At 52.1% G+C, this 23659-nt stretch overlaps 1 protein-coding gene across 2 annotated transcripts in view; it reads right to left on the bottom strand.

The window, feature by feature from the left end:
* The window catches only part of CHST11 (carbohydrate sulfotransferase 11), a gene marked incomplete at its 5' end in the record, with an annotated part of 201902 nt that overhangs the window by 106004 nt on the left and 72239 nt on the right, over window positions 1-23659 (bottom strand). For both annotated transcript variants that reach the window (XM_084880143.1, XM_084880142.1), the window contains one exon: window positions 72-157. In XM_084880143.1, the coding sequence (XP_084736269.1) occupies window positions 72-157 (86 nt within the window). The remainder of the gene's footprint in view (window positions 1-71; window positions 158-23659) is intronic.

Genomic DNA, 23659 nt, shown 5'->3' with positions numbered 1-23659 from the left:
TCATCGCCCCGTCCCCCCGCCGCTCCCCCAGAATCGATGCACGGAGACAACAAGGAAGCTCGTGGGCTTACCTGGGTCGGGTTGTAGAGCTCCTGCAGGGGGCTCCGCGACCCCTTCCGGCAGCAGATGTCCACGCCGAAGGGGTTCCTCCGCATGACTGAGGAGAGAAAGCGGGGGCTCATCAGAAACGAGCAGCACACGTGTGTGGTCTGACAGAGGCAGAGGCAGAGGCAGGGGGAGGGGAGAAGCAGCGGGTGGGAGGGCAGACAGAGAAGCGGCTCTAGCACAGCTGTACCTTCCGTGGCCCCGGGGCCGCCCTGCCTGCCCGCCATCCAGGCATCCCCACCCCCGGTGGGGCAGAGAGGATGCCAGAAGCTCTTCCCAGCAGATACCACGACGACAACAACAACACGGGCCTCGCACACCCTGAAATGAAGCTGCTTCTGAGACAGGGAGTGGTGCCAGCACCAGCCTGGGCGACCTCGGCCTCCTCCCTCAACCGTCTGTCAGCACCTCCTGCTCCTGGTCCCCGAGGCATGCGGTCCCCGGAGCAGTGCCGTGCTCCCCGACCCCCCCACGAAATGAGTCAGGGGCCTGGCCTCCTCAAAGCCTCTAGCATAGGGGTGTCAAACTCAATCAGAGAAGGGGCCAAAATCTAAAATCCAGCCTAAATCGCGGGCCGAATGGTTTACTGAACAGTCATAAACTGACAATGTCATAAACTGACAGCGGAGTGCAGTGATGACAGCGCAGTGCGGGCCACATTGCAAGACCTGGCGGGCTGGATTTGGCCCGCGGGCCTTGTGTTTGACACATGTGCTCTAGCAGATGAGGTTCTTCGTGAGAATACCGGCCGCAGGCGGACAGGAAGAGCGTGCCCCAGACAGACACGGGGGGCGCGGGCCATGGACCAGAGAGGGGAATGAAGGGAACTCCTCAGAAGCCCAATGTCGAGAACGATGTTTAAAGGGAAACGATAGCTTTCAGGTTTCGTTCTTCTTGTTCTCAAACACCCTCACGCGGTGCAGCCCCTCGTAGTTAGCCGTTGGATAATCATTTGTTGGAGGGAGGGAGGGAGGGAGGGAAATGAATGAATGAACAAGAGCCTTCCTCGCACACAGGAGGCGATCTTCTGGTGCACGGGCAGGGTGGGGACATGATGGGAAGGAGCCAAGCTGGTCCTGTCACAGTCTAAACATCCCACCCCGACAGAGCGGCGGCAGGACATTCTCCGCAGCAGACGGCCTGGGCGTGGACCCTGGCTGTCCCGCTCACCTGCTGTGTGACCTTAGGCAAGATGCCTAACCTTTCTGTGCTTCTGTTCCTTGGTCTGTGAAACAGGGATGAGACAAGGGAAACCAGAAAAGTCCGCACACGTGCTACCCGTCACTCCCAGAATCAGGAAGTTGCTTCTTGATGGGGGCTTTCTTCAGGCGGCCGGCGATCTGAGAGGATGGGGGGGGGGAGGGGGATATGGACCCTAAAAGACCGTCTTACGTCTCATCTCAAGCCGCCAACCCCTTTTACAAAGAGAAGGGACATGGCGGGGGAGTGTCTGGGATTCAGGGGAAAAGGTTCATCAGAGAAAAGCTGCCGCGGGGTGATTCTCCGAGCATCCCTTCGTCAGCAGACCGGGGGCTCCGGATCTGCATCTGGAGCTCCATGGCTCAGGCCCTGTCTTGGCCGCTGCCGTCTTCCTGGGGCACAGGGGTCGAATCCCTTGTGGGTCTCCTCAAGTCTGGCCGGGCCCGGTCAGACATTCCAGCCCCTGGAACAATAGCTCCCCCCATGCACCAGTTCCCAAGCCTTTTAACGGCGTAACCAAAAGTAACCATCTTTCACCGTGTGAGTTCCCGTCAGAAGGACGTGGCTCCCTGGGTTGGGTGTGAGGACTAAATGAGTTACTACTATATGCAGAATGTTTTAACTGGGTGGCAGCAAAATAAATAAATAAATAATAATAATAATAGCCGAAACCGGTTTGGCTCAGTGGATAAGAGCGTCAGCCTGCGGACTGAAGGGTCCCGGGTTCGATTCCGCTCAAGGGCATGTACCTTGGTTGCGGGCACATCCCCAGTGGGGGGTGTGCAAGAGGCAGCTGGTCGATGTTTCTCTCTCATCGACGTTTCTAACTCTCTCAATCCCTCTTAATTCCTCTCTGTGTAAAATCAATAAAATATATATATTAAATAATAATAATAATAATAATAATGATGATGATGAAGTGTGTGTGTTAGAAATTTCAGAAGCTACTGGAGATCATAAGCTAGATTTGCCCAGAATACATGACAAACATCACTCCCCCTGAGGGGATGTGGGGACTTCATTCTTGAGCCATCGAGGGAGCTGGTGAGATGTTGCCAGCCCTCAGGCCGGCCTCGGGATTCTCTGCCAGGAGAGCCACACAGACCAAGCCGAGGTCCACGAGGCGAGGGGAGCTATCACCAGGAGCCGATTCCTTCTGGAAGGTTCCCAGGTGAACCCACGCCTCACGCAGTTCCCCTTGGACCTGCCTCTTGGAGCCACGGGGAAACCCCCCAGGGTACACCACCCACTCGGGGACACTCCAAGCTGCCTTTTCTCTCTCTCCTCCCTTCCCTCGGAGGGCCAGGCCAGCAAATGTCTCTCCAAAAGGCCAGACGATGCTCTGGCTTTGTGCCATCCGGTCCCTGCCGCCCCTTCTCCCCTGGGCCACGCAGACCACGTGGAAATGAATGGACACGGAATTCCATCGGTGGGTACGGAATTCCATCTCGCTTGCACAGGTCAGGAAAGACGACTTTTCTTTTGCTTTCTTTTCACCGTCTCACAGAAACAAAGGATGGGCCAGATGGGGCCTCCCCGGCTGCCGTCAGCGGTGTGATCCCCAACACACCGCGGTGACCGACTCTCTGGACAGGAGGCGATGGGCATGCAACTGTCCGCACATAAAGGCCGTTAAGGTGTGATCAGGAGGCGGATGGGGAAACACTGGCCCTTTGTTCCTCCCCAGTTGCCTCGAGAAGAAGGGGGGGGAAAGAAATCCATGTTGTGTTTTTCTTTAATTTACTACTTCATTTTTCATTTCCACCCACAACGAGGTACACCGTGAAACGCACGCACGCTGCCCTTCGGTGCACAGTGACATAGCAACACTTCGGAGGAGGAAAAAAAAAAAAACACACAGCCCTAACGCTTGTAAAATTACGCCCTCGCCGTGCAAGACGAAGCCCTCCCCGCGGCGGCGGCAGACGGGCTGGCCGCGGCCTGTGGCGGCGGGACCGCCACGGAGAGAACCCCGGCGCGCAACCCATTAAAAGCCAGCTTTTACGGGGGGCAGTATTATTTAATTGGTTTATTTTTCTAATACAAGGCCTTTACAGCGCTCTGACCGTGTGGGGCCTGCAGCACGGGCCCTGGGCGGGGCCGCCGGAGCCGCCCGGACCCCGCCAGGCGCCGCCGGGAAGCGGCTCTGGCTCCCCAGGCCACAGGAGCCAGAGGGGCCTGTGTGCTCTCTCATGGGAACGATCACAATCCACCATTTATGGGCGCTCTCACCGCGGGCCGGCACGCGGGGCAGCGGGACCCTTCGCCCAGCGAAGGGAGGACCTGCACGGCACAGATCACCGCCCACACGGCGGGAGCCTGACCGAGGTCAAGGCCACGTGGGCGGGAAGTGGCCAAGTGGAGACTCCAACCTGACTCCGGACTCTTCCCAGCCAATGACGGGACCTCTGCGGGCCCGGGAGACACGTGAGTCTGACGATCCTGTGTGTGTCTTAGGTAAGGTGACCACATCGTCCCACTTTTGGCAGGACAGTCCGGATTTCTAACAATTTTTCCTGCGACCCGGGAAAGATTCTTTCCAAAAATTGGGGCTTTTTTAAAACGCCGTGGGACGCGGGAACAATTGTTAGGAATCTAGACCATGGGTCCTCAAACTTTTTAAAGTGGGGGCCAGATCACGGTCCCTCAGAGAGCTGGAGGGCAGGACTATATGAACTATTAATCCCTACTGTAACACCTCGGCTGCGCTCACTGCCCAAAAAACCTGGCGGGCAGGATCAGACTCCTCTGCAGGCCGCATGTGGCCCGCGGGCCGTAGTTTGAAGACCCCTGATAGACTGTCCCACCAAAAGCGGGACAATCTGGTCACCTTAAAGGGAAAAATAGGCATCAGAGGAGACTGAGCAACCCATACACACAGACGGTGGCACTGACCGTTCAGAGAGCGTTCAGGGAACACCGAGAAGTCACACGTGTCATCGGCACAATAGGCTGGATCCCACGACTGTCCCCACTTCACCGATGGGAATACTGAGCCACCGAGGTCACGTGCCTAGATCTCAAGACCAGGAAGAGGGGAAGACAGGATGCTGGCACAGGCAGCCTGTGCGCTCAGGTGCCACGCCGGGCCAATGTCAAGTGCCCAGCCCACCAGGTCTCCACAGTTTCTTCCTGGCCCAAGACCTGGTTGGCCGGCCACTTCCAGGACAGGCGATTTAACATGTAATCCAGCGTGACGGGATTCATCAAAAGGAAGTGAGAGGATGGCCAAACGATTAGCTCACAGTGACTACGCTCACTTATCCTCCAACTAATTCTTACCAAGCACCTACTATGTGCTGGGCATCTCATTCATGCTGTTTCTCTGGCGCGTGGCACACAGTAGGCACTCAGAGAAGTTTATGAATGGTCTAGGTAGGACTTAAGGCTTCCTTTATGCACAGCGGGGAGCCTGTTTCCGGCTGTCTGTCTACGGAGGAAAGTTCCAGCAGCATCAGGAGGCCGTCCTTTTTCCCCTTTGAAAATGGAAGGTTTGACGATCAAGAGCCCTGGCAAAGGAATCCCTGCGGACGGCTGACGGTGGCCTCCCACTGTCCGCCCACCACCGCGAGTTCTGTTGAGCAGCAGCCCTTGCTTTCTCCTTTCGAAGCGCGACTCAATGAAATTCAAGACCGTTTTTGGGAGAATCTAATTCGCTCCGTTTACAGTACGATTTCTTGGGACCAGGAACAGTTGTGTGTGTGTTCCAAACACAGAAACGAAGCTAAAATTAAAGCGAAGCCCCTCGCGTCTGTTTCTCTATGGTGACGAGCGCATCGTTTGGAAGGGGATGCTTCGCTCCCAGTGAGCTGAGAGGCCGTGACGGAAAGTCGGCTGGAGACGAGGGAGGGGGGCCCACTCCTCCCGGGGGCGGCTCCCCACGCCCCTGCCCGTGCTCAGGGGCAGAAGGAGCAGCAGCTGCACGGCTCAGGCAGGTCTGCAGACACAGAGCGGAAATGCTGTGGGACTCTGGGTGGGAACTTGCCGTTGATGCATTTCATAAAACCGATTCTGAGGGCTGGAACGCAGGTCTTAAAAAATGCAGCAATCGCTAATAATGGTCATCGTGAAAAATACACACTGATTGAGAATTTACCAAATACACATTGATTGAGAATTTACCCTATGCCCGAGATGCCTGATACAATGTTAATTAATAATTAAGCCCCTCCCCCCCCCCACATTGCTTCCTTAAATTCTCATAAAAATCCCGTTGGAAATAATGAATAATAATATCCCTTATCCCCACTTTATTTATTTACATATATTTTTTTAAAATCTTTATTGATATTTTTAGAGAGAGAGGAAGGGAGAGGGTGAGAGAGAAATATTGATTTGAGAGAGAAACACTAATTGGTTGCCTCCTGTACACACCCCGACCAGGGAGCAAACATACAACCTTAGGGATGTGCCCTGACGGGGATCGAACCAGCAACTTTTCCGTGCATGGGATGATGCTCAATTAATTGAGTCACACCAGCCAGGGCCATTTATATTTTTGATGCTTCATTTTTTTTTATTTCCCTTCTGCCCTCCTATCCCCACTCCTGATGATGGTTGTACCCATTTGAGTAAGCTCCGAGAGATTAAGTTGCCCAAAATGACAGAGCCAGCAAATGGCAGAGAAAGAAGCAAATTCCAACCTAGGGCTATCTGTTTCTCAAATCAGTAATTCTTTAAAAAAAAAAAAAATGTTTTTATTGATTTCAGAGAGGAAGGGAGAGGGAAAGAGAGAAACATCAATGATGAGAGAGAATCATTGATCAGCTACCTCCTGCACACCCCCCACTGGGGATTGAGCCCACAACCCGGGCATGTGCCCTGACTGGGAATCGAACATGTGACCTCCTGGTTCATAGGTCAATGCTCAACCACTGAGCCACACTGGCTGGGCTAGAATCAGTGGCCTTGATGCTTTTACACTTAGCCCTCCCACAGCAAAATCCACTGTTCTCACTTCCCTCGACATTCAAAGTGAAGTCGCCTGGACTGAGTCACCAGGTCCAAATGGTCTCCACCCGTGTCCCTGGCGAAACAGCCCTGACACCCAGCTGACTTCAGACGCTTCCAAGTCTGATTTCCTAACAGCCTGGCACGGGTCCTCCTCTTCCCCACGCTCTGAGAGTCCGGAGGGGCGCTTGTAATTACAGAGATGTTTTCTCCAAACGCACAGACTCCTGCCGCCCGGCGTGGCCCAGTCCGTCTGTCACAGGGCGCGGAGGTGGGCAGCGTCCCGGTCAAGCTTAGCGGGTTAGAAGGAGGGGGAGCCATACCCAGCTTGCCCCGAGGGAGCCGCTTCTGTAAGGACAGGCCGCTCTGCTTTGTAACCGTGGGACCATGGTCTGCGTCACAGCTCTCCCCACCCGCTCTGGAGGTCACCCTGCTGAAGCCAGAGTGACCGACTGTCCTGGTTTGCCTGGCGCCGAGGACATTCCCAGGACGGGGGGGGGACTCTCAGGGCTGAAACCAGGAAAGTCCCAGGCAAACTGGGTCACCAGGCAGCGCCCTTTGGGATGAGAAGACGCAGGACTGAACTGACCAGAGCTGGATCAGGAGCCTGGCTTCCCTATGAACTCATCCTGGGAATCGATGAATGCAGTCATCAAGCCCGTACCCGAGGGTGGTGATGGGAATTCTATGAAAACATAGAACAGCTGGACACGTGGCATCCAAAACCGCCCACGTGGCATGTCACAGGCCTGGATCCTGCCTCCGGCTCTGCCACCGAGCTAAGGGCCTCGCCTGGGACAAGGTCTCCCCGGGCCTTAGCTTTCTCCTTGGTTGGGCGAAGAGGTAAAACCAGGTGAGCTCTAAGCCCCTTCCAACTCGAAATCCCTAATTCCTAAGCACAGAGCAGCGGCTCTCCCCAGAGACATGCGGATACTCAGCCTGGAGAAGTGCTGGGGGCGGGCAGCTGAGTGTGAGGGGCCGGAGTGTAGGGTGGGGGTGGGGGGTGAGGGGCAGAGCAGTTAAGCAGTAACAGGAGGAGGGAGAGAGAGTGTAGGGGGCTCGGAGAGGATGTAAAAGGAAAGACACATCCTGGCTGTGAAACAGATGAGCCCTCATGTCTTCCCAGCTGACAATCCATGACCCAAGGCCAAAGGCCAGCACCGTGGTTAGAATGACTAGGGTTCTCATATGGGGAAAAAAAAAAAAAAAAAATGCCATCTAATCATAATAGTAATAACTATAGGGACTCCCTTCCCCAAAAAAACCTTATAGAAGGCAGAGCGGGTGGCCCAGGCTGGGGAGGAGCCAGGGAAAAACGTGCCCTTGATCGGAATCGAACCCAGGACCCTCCAGTCTGCAGGCTCACGCTCTACCCACCGAGCCAAACCAGCTAGGGCCGGACCACCTTTTAAATGCAACGGGAGAGTCTCCTTTGAGTGACTACGGCTGGAACCTGAATTCTTTGTTCTGCCTCAACCTCTAGAAGGAACAGTCAGAAGAAGAAGAAAAAGGAGAGTGCAGGGAGGGGTCAGGAGGGGCGGGAGGGAGGGATGAGGCGCCAAGGGTTCTTCCTGTTACCATCGGGCCCAGAACCGGCCCGGTCCTGCGTGGCCCTCACAAAGCTGAACAAGAAAGAGGGGTCAGGCAGTCCTCAGAAACACTACGACACGTTAAGAAATGTTTTCAAATGCTCAAGAACCTGTACCTCTGGGAGATTTAGTCTCCGCCCCCCCATTTAAAAAAATTAAATTTATTGGGGTGACATTGGTTAACAGGAGATTTGCTTTTATTTAAGAAATCCGAGGCGTTTTGAACCCAGTGTGCATGTGCTATGCTCTCCTGTCTGGATAGGCCCAGGTTTTAGCGTTCCTTGTGTGCGCCTGCCCAGCAGAGAATAAAGAATCGGGACTCAGGTTTGGCATCCAGAGGGTCCTTATCTCACATCTGACCACCGCCGCTCATTTCCAGAGGAGAAAACGTCCCTGCATCGAGACTGAACACGCTTAGAAGGTTCGGTAGCCCAGACTAAAGCATCTCTTGCCAAAGGGGTGCGGCATGATCAAACTGCCAACCACGGCGGAATGCTAAACTCGGCTTTCTCACTGTCCTGGAAGAGCTTTGCTCAAAGCTTCCCTTTAAGCCCTTCGCTTTTCTGGGGATAAAACGGAGCTAAGCACTCTCGTTACCAGACATTTGGTGGGTTTTAATTTTTATTTCTGGAGTAGATGTGAGAAATGTCAGATTTGAATGAGCAATTAACACAAAGCACAAGCCCTTTTGCACAGTGGGAGTGGGGGTGGGGGTGGGGACACCAAAAACTGGGGCGGCCCAGTGAGGAGAGGAGGCAGAATGGCCAAAGGTCAAAGGTCCCACAGGGGTAACTGGGAGGGCAGGACCAGCCTCTCCTAGGCTGGCTCATCCCTCCCTCACTCCTCCCCAGCAGCTGAGCCCCAGGCCTACCTTGTGGGCCCTCCCTCTCTGCCCTCTGCCTAAGCCTTAGTGCATAGCAGGTACTCGTCACACTGGTGTCAAATGAATGAAAACAGAACAACAGGTCAAGTGACCTGAGGTATTTTTTTCTGCTAATCAGGTCAAACCACGGGAATCAGGTCAAACCACACATTCACAGCCAAAGAACAAAGAAGCTGGCACGCTCTTAACTACCAGACTTCCTCAAAATTATTCCCAGGGCCTTCTTAGTCAAAGGCGTTGAAACAAAAACGTAAATCAAAACAAACTGGATGCATTCTTGTGGAACTGCCAGGTGCCTTAAACAACTCTACACGCACTCGATAAACATCCATCCTTATTCGCGTCTCTCCTCCATTCCTCACAACCACCCGGAAGTAGGTGGCGTCACGCCCATTGTAAAGACCAGGAAACCGAGGCTCGGAGAGGTGGAAACCTTTCCCCAATGATACAGCCTGTAGGCGGCAGAGCCGGGATCCAAGCCCTGCACGCTTTCCCCCATCGCTCTGAAATGAGCCAAGTTTGCAGCTTAGAACTGTCCAGGCCTGGAAGAGGCCAAGCAAACAGGCCGTGCTGAAGGCTGACCCAGCGTTCTCCCGCTAACCCGGGCCTCTGGGTGCTTCAGGGACATTCACACACCAGGAGCCCCAAAGCACTGAGGTGGGGGCAGGTTCGCCCTAGGCTTTCATTAACACCATGATCCAACTGCAATTTTCCAGCTTCCGATTCCTTCCCGCTCGCGATCCCCGGAGTAGGGACAGCCCAGAGCCATTCAAAACCGGATCGGTTCTCCTTATTGGAGCCCCGGAAGCAACGGCTAAAGAATACGGGGGGATTCGAGGTTTCATTTCATTTGGGAATAATCTGAGCCTAATTAGAGCTGCGTTCCATGTGAGTCTCTCCTCCTACTGTGAGCTCCTCGGCGCTCCCGATGCCCAGCCCGGCAGGTGGTTGTAGAAAAAGCAAATTAAACTTTCGGCAGAGGAAGGCCAAGGGAATAAACCTGCGAACTAGATGAATGCACTTGGTGTAACTCGGGAAGAGAAAAGACACGGCTTCACCGAAAAGGCAGGCAATTCACTGCCACAGAAGCCTGCCCCAGGGGTGGGACCCTGATACTCAGCTTTGAAGATACACTGTCTGCATCACAACATGTACCTGCCGGAGGAGGAGACCTGGCCACCAAATACATGCAAATCATACCAAAACCAGGGCCTCTGCCGTCAACGCACTTCCTCTTCTGGATGATTCTAGCCCAGCGGTCGGCAAACTCATTCGTCAGCAGAGCCAAATATCAACAGGATGACTGCAATTTCTTTTGAGAGCCACATTTTTTTTTTTAATATACTTTTTATTGATTTTTCACAGAGAGGAAGAGAGAGGGATAGAGAGTTAGAAACATCGATGAGAGAGAATCATCGATCAGCTGCCTCCTGCACAGCCCCCACTGGGGACGTGCCCGCAACGAAGGTACATGCCCTTGCCCGGAATCAAACCCGGGACCTTTCAGTCCGCAGGCCGACGCTCTATCCACTGAGCCAAACCGGTCCCGGCGAGAGCCACATTTTTAAACTTAAATTTCTTCTAACGCCACTTCTAAACAGACTCACCCAGGCCGTGGAAGAGCCACACTCAAGGGGCCAAAGAGCCGCGTGTGGCTCGAGAGCCGGTTTGCCGACCACGGATCTAGCCCATCTGCAAAAGAACATGCCTGGAGAAGAGAAGGTGGTGCCTACTTCCAAAAAGCACAGGGTCCCTGCTCAAGTGCCAACCAGCTGCCCCTCAGACAGGTGAGGGCGGAATCAGGTGCACCTCGGCCAGGAAGGGTCTGGAGAGACAATGGGGTCCGATGCCTCTCACCCAAGCAGAGAAGAGGAGCTGCACTGCGCTACGCCCTTTGATGTAAGGCGCTTGAGTGTCTGAGGATTTCGGTACCATGGGGCGGGGGTGTCCCAGAACCAATCCCATGTGGATACCAAGGCACAATTACACATGATTGAAGGAAAGTACGCTCAGAAATGGTTCTGATTAAGCAAGAAGAATGGCAGGATGCAAACCTGAAAAAATGGTCTTTCTGGCCAGTAGGTTTGCAGTCCACCCCCTGAGAGAGATGGAGAGGTGAAGGGAGAGCAATGGAGGGGGAGGGAGGGCTGGTGCCAGGCATTCGCAGTTAAGGAACCCCAGTCCAGTGGAACTAACTGTATCCCCTGCACCAGGCTATAGGTGGAGAAGTGGGCATCCAGGAGCTTAAGGGATTCGTTCAAAGTCACAGCTGGTTAGAAGCAGAGCCGAAGCTAGAAAGACAGGCCCCCGATTCCTATCCGTCTCTCCTCTGCACCCAGTTTGCCCATACTCATACGTGTCCATTGAAACAGCTCTTATCTTGACTAGATGCGGTGGACTGACATGGACATTTTCTGTTCGCCTCTGTTTTTTAAATACTAGTCACAATTCCTTAAATGGATTTCGCAGCCCACCCATGGGCGGTGACACCCTGTTTAAAAACCCCTGATGGCCGAAGCCGGTTTGGCTCAGTGGTAGAGCGTCAGTCTGCGGACTGAAGGGTCCCGGGTTCAATTCCGGTCAGGGGCATGTACATTGGTTGCGGGCATATCCCTGGTGGGGGGTGTGCAAGAGGCAGCTGGTTTCTCTCTCATCGACGTTTCTGGCTCTCTGTCTCTCTCCCTTCCTCTCTGTAAAAAATCAATAAAATATATATTTTTAAAAACCCTGACGGAGACATCTTGAAAGAGTCAAGGACAAAAGTGTCTGTTCAATCTGGGGGTGGTTTGTGCGCTGAGTACATGGATTACTAATCATCAGAACTCATGGCTTCCACCCGTACAGGGTCTCGCCCCTGGGTTCCCCGTTGGGGTGAATGCCACCCACCACCATGCACCTCGCTATGCAGACCTCGCTAGGGATCAGATCACCAACGTCAGGCCACTGAGGCAGGCACCCCAAAACTGCTGGGGACCCCAAAATCGTTTGAAATGGCAACATTGTTTTCTTAAAAACCCCAACCCAGCACGATTTCAAGGTAAATACGGAAAATGTCCAAAACAGGCCAATATACAGCCAGAAAGCAGGCTGGGGGTTGCCTAAGGCCTGGCTGGGGTTGGGATGGCGAGTGACGGTAAAGAGACACAAAGCTTCTTTTTAAAGCGATGGAAATGTTCTAAACTTAGGTCGTGGCGATGGCTGTACAACTCCGCACACATACTGAAATTCATTCAGTTCCACACTTAAAATAGGTGAATTTTGTGTCTCAATGAGGCTATTTAGAAGAATAAGTACAGAAATGTTTAAGAAGAAAATCCTTCAGATGACTATATTTTAAGGCTATTTAGACCTATTTGAGTAGGTCTACCTTACAATAAACAAAATGAAATATTTAATTAATTTATTTGCCTCTCGATTTTAAGTTGAAATCTTCTAAGTTTACATGTAATGTTGGAGCATTGAAGAAACTTAAGAGACACTGTATTTCTAAGTTTTAGGTATTAGATGGACATTATGTAAGTATTTCTTTGTCAATCAGACAACTGAAGTACTAAAAAAAGGATATTAATACACTAAATTTAAAATTTTTTTTGTTAATTCTCACCTGAGGATATTTTTCCCATTGACTTTTAGAGAGGGTTGAAGGGAGAAGGAGAGAGACAGAGAGAAAAACATCAACATGAGAGAGACACATCAATTAAATGCCTCTTGCACGCATCCCAACTAGGGCAGGGGGTGGGGGTGGGGGTGGAAGAACAGGGTTGAGCCTGCAACAGAGATGCATGCCTTTGACTGGAATTGAACCCATGACCCTTCAGTCTGCCACCCATGACCCTGTTACACTGAACAAACCAGCTAGTGCAATATACTAAATTTTTTAATGCAATTAAAAATGTTAAAGAAAGTTAAGTTTATTAAAGGATCAAATATGAACCAAATACTATCCTATGGAGAATATAGTAAAAAAAAATATTGTAATAACTCTGAGTGGTATCAGATGGATACAAGATTTACTGGGGTGATCACCTCATCTGCATATATAAATGTCTAAACAACCACTGCAACCGAATGGATGACTGAACAGGCTGCATGCAGTGACCAGGTTTGTGTGTGTGTATGGGGGGGGGGGGCAGTGAGGGGCGACCAGGCTGGCAGAGGGGGACAATTAGGGACAATTAGGCAGGTGAGCTGTTAGGAGCCAGTGGTCCCAGATTGTAAAAGGGATGTCCGACTGCAGGTTTAGGCCCAATCCCCAGGATAAACCTGCAGTGAGACATCCTCTGAAGAGTCCTGGTTTAGAGAGGGTGAAGGCTGCTGGGCTGAGGGGGGACACCCCCCCCCCCGCACGAATTTCATGCACTGGGCCTCTAGTAAGGTATATAAATGTCTAATCACTGTGTTGTACACCTGAAACTAATGTGTACATCAACTATAATTGAAAAATAAAAATAAAATTGTTTACAACAGTTACCCTAAATGGAATGGTTAGCTTTTTACTACATTTATAAATTGAAGAGTAAGGTTCCCATGATTTGCAGCTTTCGCCTTTTCAGAAGTCTTTTCCATACACACCTGTCACCTCGGGGACATAAAAACGCTCTCATTAACGGAGAATTAACAGGAATTGGCGCCTTCAGCCCGGTCTGAGGGCAGAGGGTCTGAGTGTCTGGGGTGGAAAGAGATCCCGCCTCCACCCTCAACCTCAGCGCAAATTCTGCCCCGAACACCCGGACGGGGCAGACGGATTTTATTGTTGAGAAACCTAAGACCCTGTGGAAAAACAGTTCAAGGAACTGGAATTGGCAGTTAACCTAGGAAAGCCCTTATAAATTACGTTTTATGTTCACTTAAATAAAACGAGAGAGACAGCCCCGGCAGTCCAGATCCTGTTAATTACATTCCACACACTTTAAATGAGTGACTATGGGCGCTGTGCACTCACTTTCCATGTACCCGCCCTTCCCCCTGGAGAATTTCACACACTTCCCCATCCCCCACCCCCGTTTCCCTGGAATTTTTTTAAAATATATATATATATATATATATATATATATATATATATATATATATTTTATTGATATTTTACAGAGAGGAAGGTAGAGAGATAGAGAGTTAGAAACATCGACCAGCAGCCTCCTGCACACCCCCCACTGGGGATGTGCCCGCAACCAAGTTACGTGCCCTTGACTGGAATCGAACCTGAGACGCTTGAGTCCGCAGGCCGACGCTCTATCCATTGAGCCAAACCGGTTTCGGCAAGAACACAGAGTGTTAAAATATCCCCACATGCACTGCGTGGCTGGCGCCGGGAAGATGTTTACCGCCTTCCCCTCCAGCGGCTCCCCTCCTGGGAGATTACGCCCAGGCAGGATTTGAACAGACGCTGAAAGATGTATGCACAGAGACGGTGACTATAAAATACCTCCCTTTCAATGGCCCAAAACCGTAAACATTCTCGGTGTCCGAGATGAGAGGAAGCATTCCATACATCACAGTTCACATAGGGGCGTCCTTAGTAAATCAGAGCACAGGAGCCACTCAGAGCGTGACGGTGTGGCTGCAGGGAACAACGGGGAAGGCAGGGAAAGGGGTCGAAGTGAAAGCCGAGGAATTCGAACGACCACGAGGCTCGGGCTCTCGGCTGTGTCAATATATATACTCGGTGTAAAAAGGAAAACAATGGTCAGAGTGGCTTTTTGCTGTTGTTCTTGTTAATCCTCACCAGGGGATATGTTTCCATTGATTTTTTTAAGAGAGTGTGGAAGGAAAGGGGAGAGACAGAAACATCAACGTGAAAGCAGCACACTGATGGGTTGCCTCTGGCGCACACCCTGCCCTGGGCTGGGGTTCGAGCCTGTAACTGAGGTCTGTGCCCTTGACCCTTCAGTCCTCGGGCTGACCTCTAACCTCTGAACCAAACCAGCTAGAATGGTTTTTATGCTTCTTCCATGTTGTATATTATTTCCCCCACTTAAAACAGATGGCTTAGCCCTAACCAGTTTGGCTCAGTGGAAAGAGCGTCAGCCTGCAGACTGAAAGGTCCCAGGTTCGATTCCGGTCAAGGGCATGTACCTTGGTTGCGGGCACATCCCCGGTCGGGGGTGTGCAAGAGGCAGCTGATCGATGTTTCTCTCTCTCATCGATGTTTCTAACTCTCCATCCCTCTCCCTTCCTGTCCGTAAAAAATCAATAGAATATATAAAAACAAACAACAACAACAAAAAAACGGATGGCTTCAATATAATACTAGATCCGAATCAACTCTACGAGTTAAAGATGCTGCCGAAAGCCAGGGCGGTTCTAAAGAGAGAGAGTTTTCCTGAAGAAAGTCCCAGAATTATCTGCAGCCACTAGGGCAGACATTTCTCCTTCTCCACCCCCCACAGCAGATCTTTGGAAATAGAGAGCACCATCGTGTGCCAACCTGTTGCCTGTCCCAGACCATCACGCGCCTAAGTACCTGCTCAGCTGCCGCCATCGGGGTGCCATCGGGTGCGGGAGATAAAGGTGCTGGGAAGTGGGTGGGGACCCCGGGCTGGGGGCAGAGAGGCACTCGGGGCCCTGGGGGAGCCATGCGGCGCCTCAGCTGTTATTCTTCCCGAAGTGCGGTCAGAGGCACCGGCCACGGCAGCCTGTTAACAGCCCACACTCCCTTCCTTCCAACCGGAGCAGCAAGCCGCAGGGGACTGGGCACCCTTTCTTGACAAGCATCCTCTGGGCCCAGGTACATGGTAGAAGCAGGAGAGAACAGGTAGAAAGAGAGAAACTGGGCCTCTCACACAGCCAGGGCGTTTTTAACGGGTCACAGTTCTGTCTCTGATGCAGAGGCTGAAGGCCCCGGTGCACGTGTCTGCCGTTCTCTGGCTGGATGTGACGCCGAGTGTTCATTCATTCCCACGTCTCTCAGTTACCTACAATCTCCAGAGGGTTTTAGCTCCAACTCAAAACAAGAAATTGAGTCTCATGGTATTTGGACTCAGACAGCCTAACCTCCCAGTGGTCGGCAAACTCAATTGTCAACAGAGCCAAATAGCAACAGGACAACGATTGAAATTTCTTTGGAGAGCCACATTTTTTAAACTTAAACTTCTTCTAATGCCACTTCTTCAAAAATAGACTCACCCAGGCCGTGGTATTTTGTGGAAGAGCCTCTCAAGGGGCCAAAGAGCTGCATGTGGCTCGTGAGCCACAGTTTGCTGACCACGGCTCTAACCTAATTTACCTAACTAACCCCCACCCTTTTTCATGTCCTGAACTTTATTATTCCAGCCTGTACACAGAGTCAAAGCTTTTGGCTTTCCTGTGGTCGAACAGTACTGGAAACTTCCGTCAAATTCAGAAACCAATCTTCACTTCCCGTTTTCTTTTAGCCTCTGACTTAGCCTGAAATCTTTTGTTAACAGAAACCGAAAAAGGCATTTTAACCTATAATGTATGGGGAAAAGTGACAAATGATTTCTAACTTCAATCCCCAAATGAAGCCACTAACGGGTGGTGAGAGCAAAAGGCAAAAGTGGTTTTTATTTTGAAAAAATAAAAATGTATTGATTTCCGAGAAAGAAGAGGAGAGGGAGAGAGAAACATCAATGATGAGAGAGAATCATTGATCGGTTGCCTCCTGCACGCCCTCCACTGGGGATCAAGCCTGAAACCTGGGCATGTGCTATCGTATAATACATAAGGCTGCCATAAACACATATGGGGGTGCATATATCTTGCTGATTCGTGTTTTTGTTTCCTTTGGGAAAATACCCGAAAGTGGAACTGCTGGGTCAGACAGTAGCTCTATTTTTAATTTTTTTAAATGTATTTTATTGATTTTTTTTACAGAGAGGAAGAAAGAGAGATAGTTAGAAACATCAATGAGAGAGAATCATCGATCAAGGTACATGCCCTTGACCGGAATCGAACTTGGGACCTTTTAGTCTGCAGGCCGATGCTCTATCCACTGAGCCAAACCGTTTTGGCTCTGTTTTTAATTTTCTGAGGACTCTCCATACTATTTTCCAGAGCATCTCTCATTCTGTAAAGACAGCCAGGAGACAGAAACATGGCATGAAGCCCTTTCATAGGTACTCGGGCGCCTAACTCCACGCCTCTTCCTCACATCTGAGGCCGTGCTAAATTTCTTTTTCTATCCCCTATTTTGAGTGAAGCCAGCACAAAATAGGTCCTCAGTGAACACCCCGGGGTTAGTCGGTGAATGAATCCAGCCCCGCAGCTGAGAGGCTGGCATGGCCCGAGAGCCCAGGACCTTCCTCGTTTCTGCTGGGAACACGAGGAGGGCCTGACTCTTCCCTTGGGACTCAGCCCGTTTCCCAGGCCTCACCCAGAGTCCAAATCGCAGAAAGGCCTGTTGAGTCATTTCTGTTGCTTACATCCAAATCTCTTCCCAGACTAAATAATATCCGAGGGGCCTCCAGACCGCCGAGAGAAGATAAGCCACGCCAGAGAGCCGATGACTCAATTTTCCACTCTCCAACCAGCTGTGCTGCCATCCTGGGGAGAGAGAGTGCGCCAACGCAGCCAGGGGGGCCTCCTCAGAACCGAGGGGGCAGGAGGGGGGAGGGGGAAAGGGGAGGGGGGTGTTCAACACGTAATCAAGAAGATAAAGACCTCGGGAAAGAAACTCAAATGGGAAGCTCTGCTCTGGAGCAGCGATGGATCCTGCCCAACCACAGGAGAAGAAAACCAGGGAAGTCAGAAAGTCCACGAAGGAATCCTGGCGAGACCTTTGGATTCAGGGGCACTTCTATTGTCCGCGACCGAAGCCAGGGTTCAAGGTCCAGGAAGGTCTGAGGCGCTGGAGAGCCAGAGGACTGAGCGCCGAAAGCCAGCACTGGGCTGAGTTCGGATGAGGCCTGTGAACTTGGAACAGGACCCACCCCCCTTTCTAGGTCCCAATATCATCCTGAAAGATCCCTCCCAGCTGCAAAATTCAGTATTTCTGGAACTCTGCGTCCACCGGCTGATTCATGCCCTCCCCACGCCGCCGTGAGCCTCGCCAACATCCCACTGGCAACCAGCTCCACCCCTGAACGGGCCAGCTGCTGCGGGCTCCTCAGAGCCTGGCAACCACAGAAATAAACCCAGATGCCCCAACACACAAGTGGGTCGTGAGTGCTCCTGCACGTATGAAGTCAGCAGTGTGACCTGTCTAACAGAATCGCCTACGGATCTCTTTTGTTGATACACGGTTAAACACACACACACACACACACACACACACACACACACACACACACACACATCTCCTCTTAAACATAAAAAGGCCATTTGTTTGCTTCTCCGCCAGGCCCGTCTGCAGTGGGCAGCACTGGAAACCTCGGTCCCCGTCCTGACCGTGGGCTGCCTCTCACCCACCCATGGGCTGGGAGGAAACTGGGTTTATTTTACTGAGATTGTCTCCGTCACGGGGAGGAGAGGGGGAGGCAGGGGAAGTGGCCTTGGGCATTAACCAGACAGTGAACTCATCGTCCTGCCGGGCCCGGGAATAGAAAGTGGACGTTAGGACATGGCTGGCCAGCCTCTCCTTCACCACCTCAGCCTGAGGTTAAGTTGCTCACAAGGAACTCAAAAGCGGGGATGCTTACTAAATGCATCACAATAATGTACACTATCACCCCCATAATTCCCAGGGCTCCACTGTCATCCGAAAGCATTAGTAAGCACCTACTGTGTGCACAGCCCTTCCTTATTTCCTTCCTCCCTTCCTTCCTTCCTTTCTTCCTTCCTTCTTTCCTTCCTTCCTTCTTCCCTCCCTCCCTCCCTCCCTCCCTCCCTCCCTCCCTCCCTCCCTCCCTCCCTCCCTCCCTTCCTTCCGTATTGCCAAATGAGCCTTCTAAATTGGGCTGCATGCATAATAAAGAGAATGTACGTAATGCCACTAAACTGAACGCTGAAAATGGTTAAAATGGTAAATTTTATGTTATAGATATTTTACTACAAAATTTTTAAAAGTTACCCCCAAAAAATGTTAGGATGAGCCCCCAGACACACCTAATCACACGGATACAAACCGGAAACACTGAGCCACTGAGCTATTTTCAGCGCGTCCCCACACGCCTGGGGCGGATGATATAAGGGCCTCTCCCCCGCCAAAGCATCCACGGTCCTGGGTCTAAGCATCAGAGTGAACCTCAGAGTGAATCCACGGCCATTTCCACCCCTCGGGGTCTCAGTGCTGAGGCCGAGACCAGTGGTCCTCTCACCTGAACCCCTCTTAGGGCTGCCCGGGGTGACGTCAACGCAGATCCCAGGGCTGGTGAGCAAGAGCCTGACCCAAGAGGGGCCCCTCTGCAGGCCCGGAACAGCCCTTTGAAAGGGGGCTCAGGTGAGCTGGGGGGATCTGGGGTGCACGAAAGGTCCTGGGACATCGGGCTGCACAGAACAGGGCAGATGAGCCAGAGGCAGATAAGCCATCGGCTTGAGAAACATCCAAAGGGGTGTGGCCACGGGGACTGCTGCCCTGCTCGCCAGGAAAAGGATGCCTGGGGCTGCCTTTCCCATTTCCAGGAACAAGACAGGGAAAGGCACACAGGAGACAGTTGTGAGTCCTGGAACAAGACAGGGAAAGGCACACAGGAGACAGTTCCACCCCCTCTCCCATTGCCAGCAGACCATCAACGGGAACCGGGACACCCCGGTTCCAGGCCCAGCTCTCTCACGCCCTTTTCAGCACCACACCTCAGTCTTCTCCCTCTGTAAAATGGGTGCAGTGATACCTGGCCTGCTCTCCCAATGGTATGTCCTTAGGCTCTTTACACTTCACCTCTCCTTTTTAAAAAAAAAAATATATTTTATTGATTTTTTACAGAGAGGAAGGGAGAGGGATAGAGACCCAGAAATATCGATAAGAAACACCAACCAGCTGCTCTCTGCACACTTCCCACCGGGGATGTGCCCACAAGCAAGGTACATGTTCCTTGAACCCGGGACCCTTCAGTCCACAGGCCAACGCTCTATCCACTGAGCCAAACTGCTTTCAGCTACACATCACCCCTCTTGACCTCAGCTTTCACATCTGGAAAGTGGGCACCCATCAGTCCTCGGCTCGAAGAGTTGTCTCAGAGGCCTAATGCAACAAAAGCCCTCCACCCAACGAGGCGCATACAACACAAGGAGGCCCTAAGACGGGTGACTGTCACCGCTGCATGTGGATGTGCTTGGGAGGGGACAAACCTCAGAGACGGCAGTTTTCATACTTTCATCGTTAAATAAAGGCCCACAGACAGGCAGTCATGCCATCCACCCTGTGGTCACAAATCATGGCCTTTGGCTTAGAGGTGACAAGAGTGCCAACCCTTTCCTTCCAACCGTGAGTTTCTCCACCCTCCAGGCAAGCGGCCCAGGGATGCCTCACTCAGTGATGAGCGAGCATGTCTCACCCCTGTGGCTTCCAGTAAAGGAGGCCCCAGCCCTGCAGCTTACAGAGCAGCCCCCTCGGAGGGAGCCACACGGTGTCCACCTCACCCCGATGAATGTCACCCTTCAGCCGCAGAGAGCCGCTCACAGGTCGCAGAGCACATCCAGGACATTCTGGTCCCACCCTCAAGCTGTTCCTGCTTCTAGAACTTTCTTTGCCTTCTGTGGCCTCGGCCAGGGCCCTCTCCACCCAGATGATCACGTGGACGGCAGCTCAAGTGTCCCCGCTTGAGGGAGACTTCAGGGGCGCCCTGTGGTCCCACTCTCCTGTGTGTTTTCCTCTAGCGCTCTCCCCTGCCTGGAGGGACCTACCTCATCACGGTCCCCGTGCCCTGAGCATCGAGCCTGGGGGTCCCTCTGTCCGGCTCACTGCGACCCCGGGGCCCGGAAATGCTGCTGATGGACCCACACATCCCATTTGGGGTGAACACAGAACCCAGGCCCCCGGATCACCCCACTCCGTGCCTGTGTGCGGCAGTCACAGTCAATCTCTCTCCCTTCCCCTCTAACATGTGGCTGGGTTGGGGACAAGTCTGGCACTGCCGTAGCGAGAGGGGCTAGGGCCCAGGGGTGAGGAGCCTGGAAGCTCTAGAATCATGCTTTATCAGTCCCATGCTGTTACGCCCACCGAGTGATTCCCGGCAAGTCGTGGCCTTCTGGTAAAACCATCCCCGTAGCATTTCACGGAGACGGAAAGATAGTGGGCGTAAGCATTTAGCACGTAGTAGGCGTTCAATAACTGTTACTACTGCCGATAATCTACACTAATAAAAGAGTAACATGCTAATTGACAGTACCTTCGTGATGCTCACCGGCCAATTAGGAGTGAGTATGCAGATTAAGCCAACCAAGATGGCAGGTTAATTTGCATACACAGGCATTCCGCACCACCCCAGCCACTCTGGGCTCTAGGTAGTGTGGGAAGGCAGAAAGGCAGCTCTGGGTGGAGCAAAAAGGTGGCTCCGGCCAGAGTGAAGGCTGTGCCGGCAGCCAGGGGAAGGAAGGCCCATTCTTGCATGGATCTTCCTGCATCGGGCCTCTAATAATGGTTATACTATTGTTTGTCCTCTGAAGACAGACCGTCCGCCACACCACCTGCTAGCTATGTAACCTAGGCCCACTGACGGATGTTCTGGGCCACTTTCTTATCACTAACAGGAGAAGAAAATCCCCAACTCTCAGGGCTGTGTGAGGACTGGATGGAACTGTGCAGGGAAACCGGTGCCTCGCGCATTCCGAGCGCCTGATAAACCGCATTTAGTAACATCCCTACTGTTGCCTTTCCTCCCAGATTCATGAGCCCCTTGAAGGCAAGAACCCCGTGCACTCACTTCTCTTCCCAACACGGAACGCCTGGCACATGTTTCCAGAAGGAAGGAACGCTTTCTGAGGTCACCCCATGCCCAGCACCACCCAGCCCGATTCCCGGCGGGAGGGAGAAAGGGAGCGGAGGGGCCCAGAGAAGGCGCGTGGAGCGGGTTGGATGCACAGCGCCACGGAGTAGAGAGAGAATCTGCCGGGAGGGTGACGAGCTCATAGATGGCAAAATCCCCAGCTGCTCACAACACACCTACTAATGGGAGGGGGAGGCTTGTGAAATGTTAAAAATGAGTCAGTTTTCTCTTAGAACAACCACCAAGAAGGTGATGGGAGAGGAATACTCAGGGTGTGGGTGGAGGGGGGAGAAACCGGCACCTGAACCGGGCTCTTATGAAGCTTAACCCTTTAGGAATAAGTGTGGGGTGAGGGGGGAGGGGAGAGGGGGGCGGGCTGACTAACTTAGACCCTCCCAAAACCGACGTTCATCTCATATTCCACGTACACCACTGTGGCGGTCAGACATGGGGCGGGGCGGTGTTGTAAGCTGTCAGATAAGTCAAGACCGTTAACTGTCTCTGAGTTTAGCAATCTGGCAGATGGCGGAGAGGGGGCTGCTCAGATGGGGCCAAGAGCTTTGACTGCAAGGGGAGTTTCTTTCACAACGTGACATCTTCTGCCAACTGTAAGCTAAGGCCATGAGGCCCAACAAGAGGGCTGTGCGGAGCGCGGGTCCTCACGGGGAAAGCCAGGGGGGGTGCTCCCGGCACAGGGTGGTCCATGGTACCACCCAAAACCGCCTGGGCCACCATCCCCTCCTCTGCCTGCCCTCCCAAGACTGATCTCCCAGAGACCCCTGCGCGGGGACAGGTAGATGGACAGGCTGGGACAGCATAGAGTTTGTAAGGCCAATCCCCAGCCTGGAATCTCCCCACTTTGCTATGTTCTGCTACAGGAAAAAACACTTCCAATTCCCATCAACCTAGCACGTCCGCTGTGGTGGGCTCAGCCACAGCGCTGTGTGGTAAGGAGATTACAACATGGCCCGAGACAGCCTCTGAGCTCTGAGCTCTGAGCTGAGTTTTCAAAGGAACCGCTCAGAACAGAAAACTGAGCATACGGGATACTCAAATGCAGGCGAACTGTCCACAAATCCTGGGGATGGCTGCTTTAAATGAATTCAACAGGTTGTATTTGTTACACGCCTTTTATTTTCATTCTGAATAGAACGCATTCTGAAAATTGTGAGGGGTCTCATAAATTGAGCTCTGACCACTAATATGGCTACTTCCAAGAGTGTCCTCTCTGCCTAGAATTCCTTCCACCGGGAAGTTTGTCTTGTTTAGATGTATAAGCTAGTTTTATTTATGTGTGTGTCATCGGAAGCCACACTACTGGGCTCCAGTACTGGCCTGTCACATCCTAGCCCTGTGACCTTCGATGGGTTATGCCTCAGTTTTCGCTCCTGTAAAATGGGAATAACAGTAACATTCCCCCCCCCCCCCACTCAAGGTTGTTGAGAGATAAATAAGCTATTATGAGATCACTTAAAGCAGGGGTCTTCAAACTACGGCCCGCGGGCCACATGCGGCCTGCAGAGGAGTCTGATCCGGCCCGCCAGGTTTTTTGGGCAGTGAGCGCAGCCGAGGTGTTACAGTAGGAATTAGTAGTTCATATAGTCCGGCCCTCCAGCTCTCTGAGGGACCGTGATCTGGCCCCCACTTTAAAAAGTTTGAGGACCCCTGACTTAAAGAGTGTATGGCATACCTTTAACTACTTACTTTACTAAGGTAATACTTAAAACTGAAGCTTTATGGTTATGATAGCACTGACTTAAAGAGTTAATCTCCTATTTTTATTTTAAAAATCTCTATGGGTAGGTTTCTACTTTTATTCTAGAAGCAGAAAAGCAATGTACAATACTGGTTAAGAGCACAGACTATTAAAGCCACATTGCCTGGGATAAAGTCCCCCAACTCTTCGTCTGGTTTGCTGTGTGACCTTGGGCAAGTTACTTCACATCTCTGAGATTTAGTTTCTGCATAAATAAAACGGAGAATATTGCCTTCAGGCTTACGTGGGTTAATGAAGGTGAAACATATAGCAAGGAATAGCTAAGTATGACAGGTGTGGCATTTCTAGGTCCCATTAGCAATGCCCATGGTCACATCTACACAATGTCAAGATGGCC

Source organism: Pipistrellus hanaki, assembly GCF_964339955.1.
Source record: "Pipistrellus hanaki genome assembly, chromosome: 3".
Taxonomy (NCBI): domain Eukaryota; kingdom Metazoa; phylum Chordata; class Mammalia; order Chiroptera; family Vespertilionidae; genus Pipistrellus; species Pipistrellus hanaki.
This window is presented reverse-complemented; position numbering and strand designations above follow the sequence as displayed.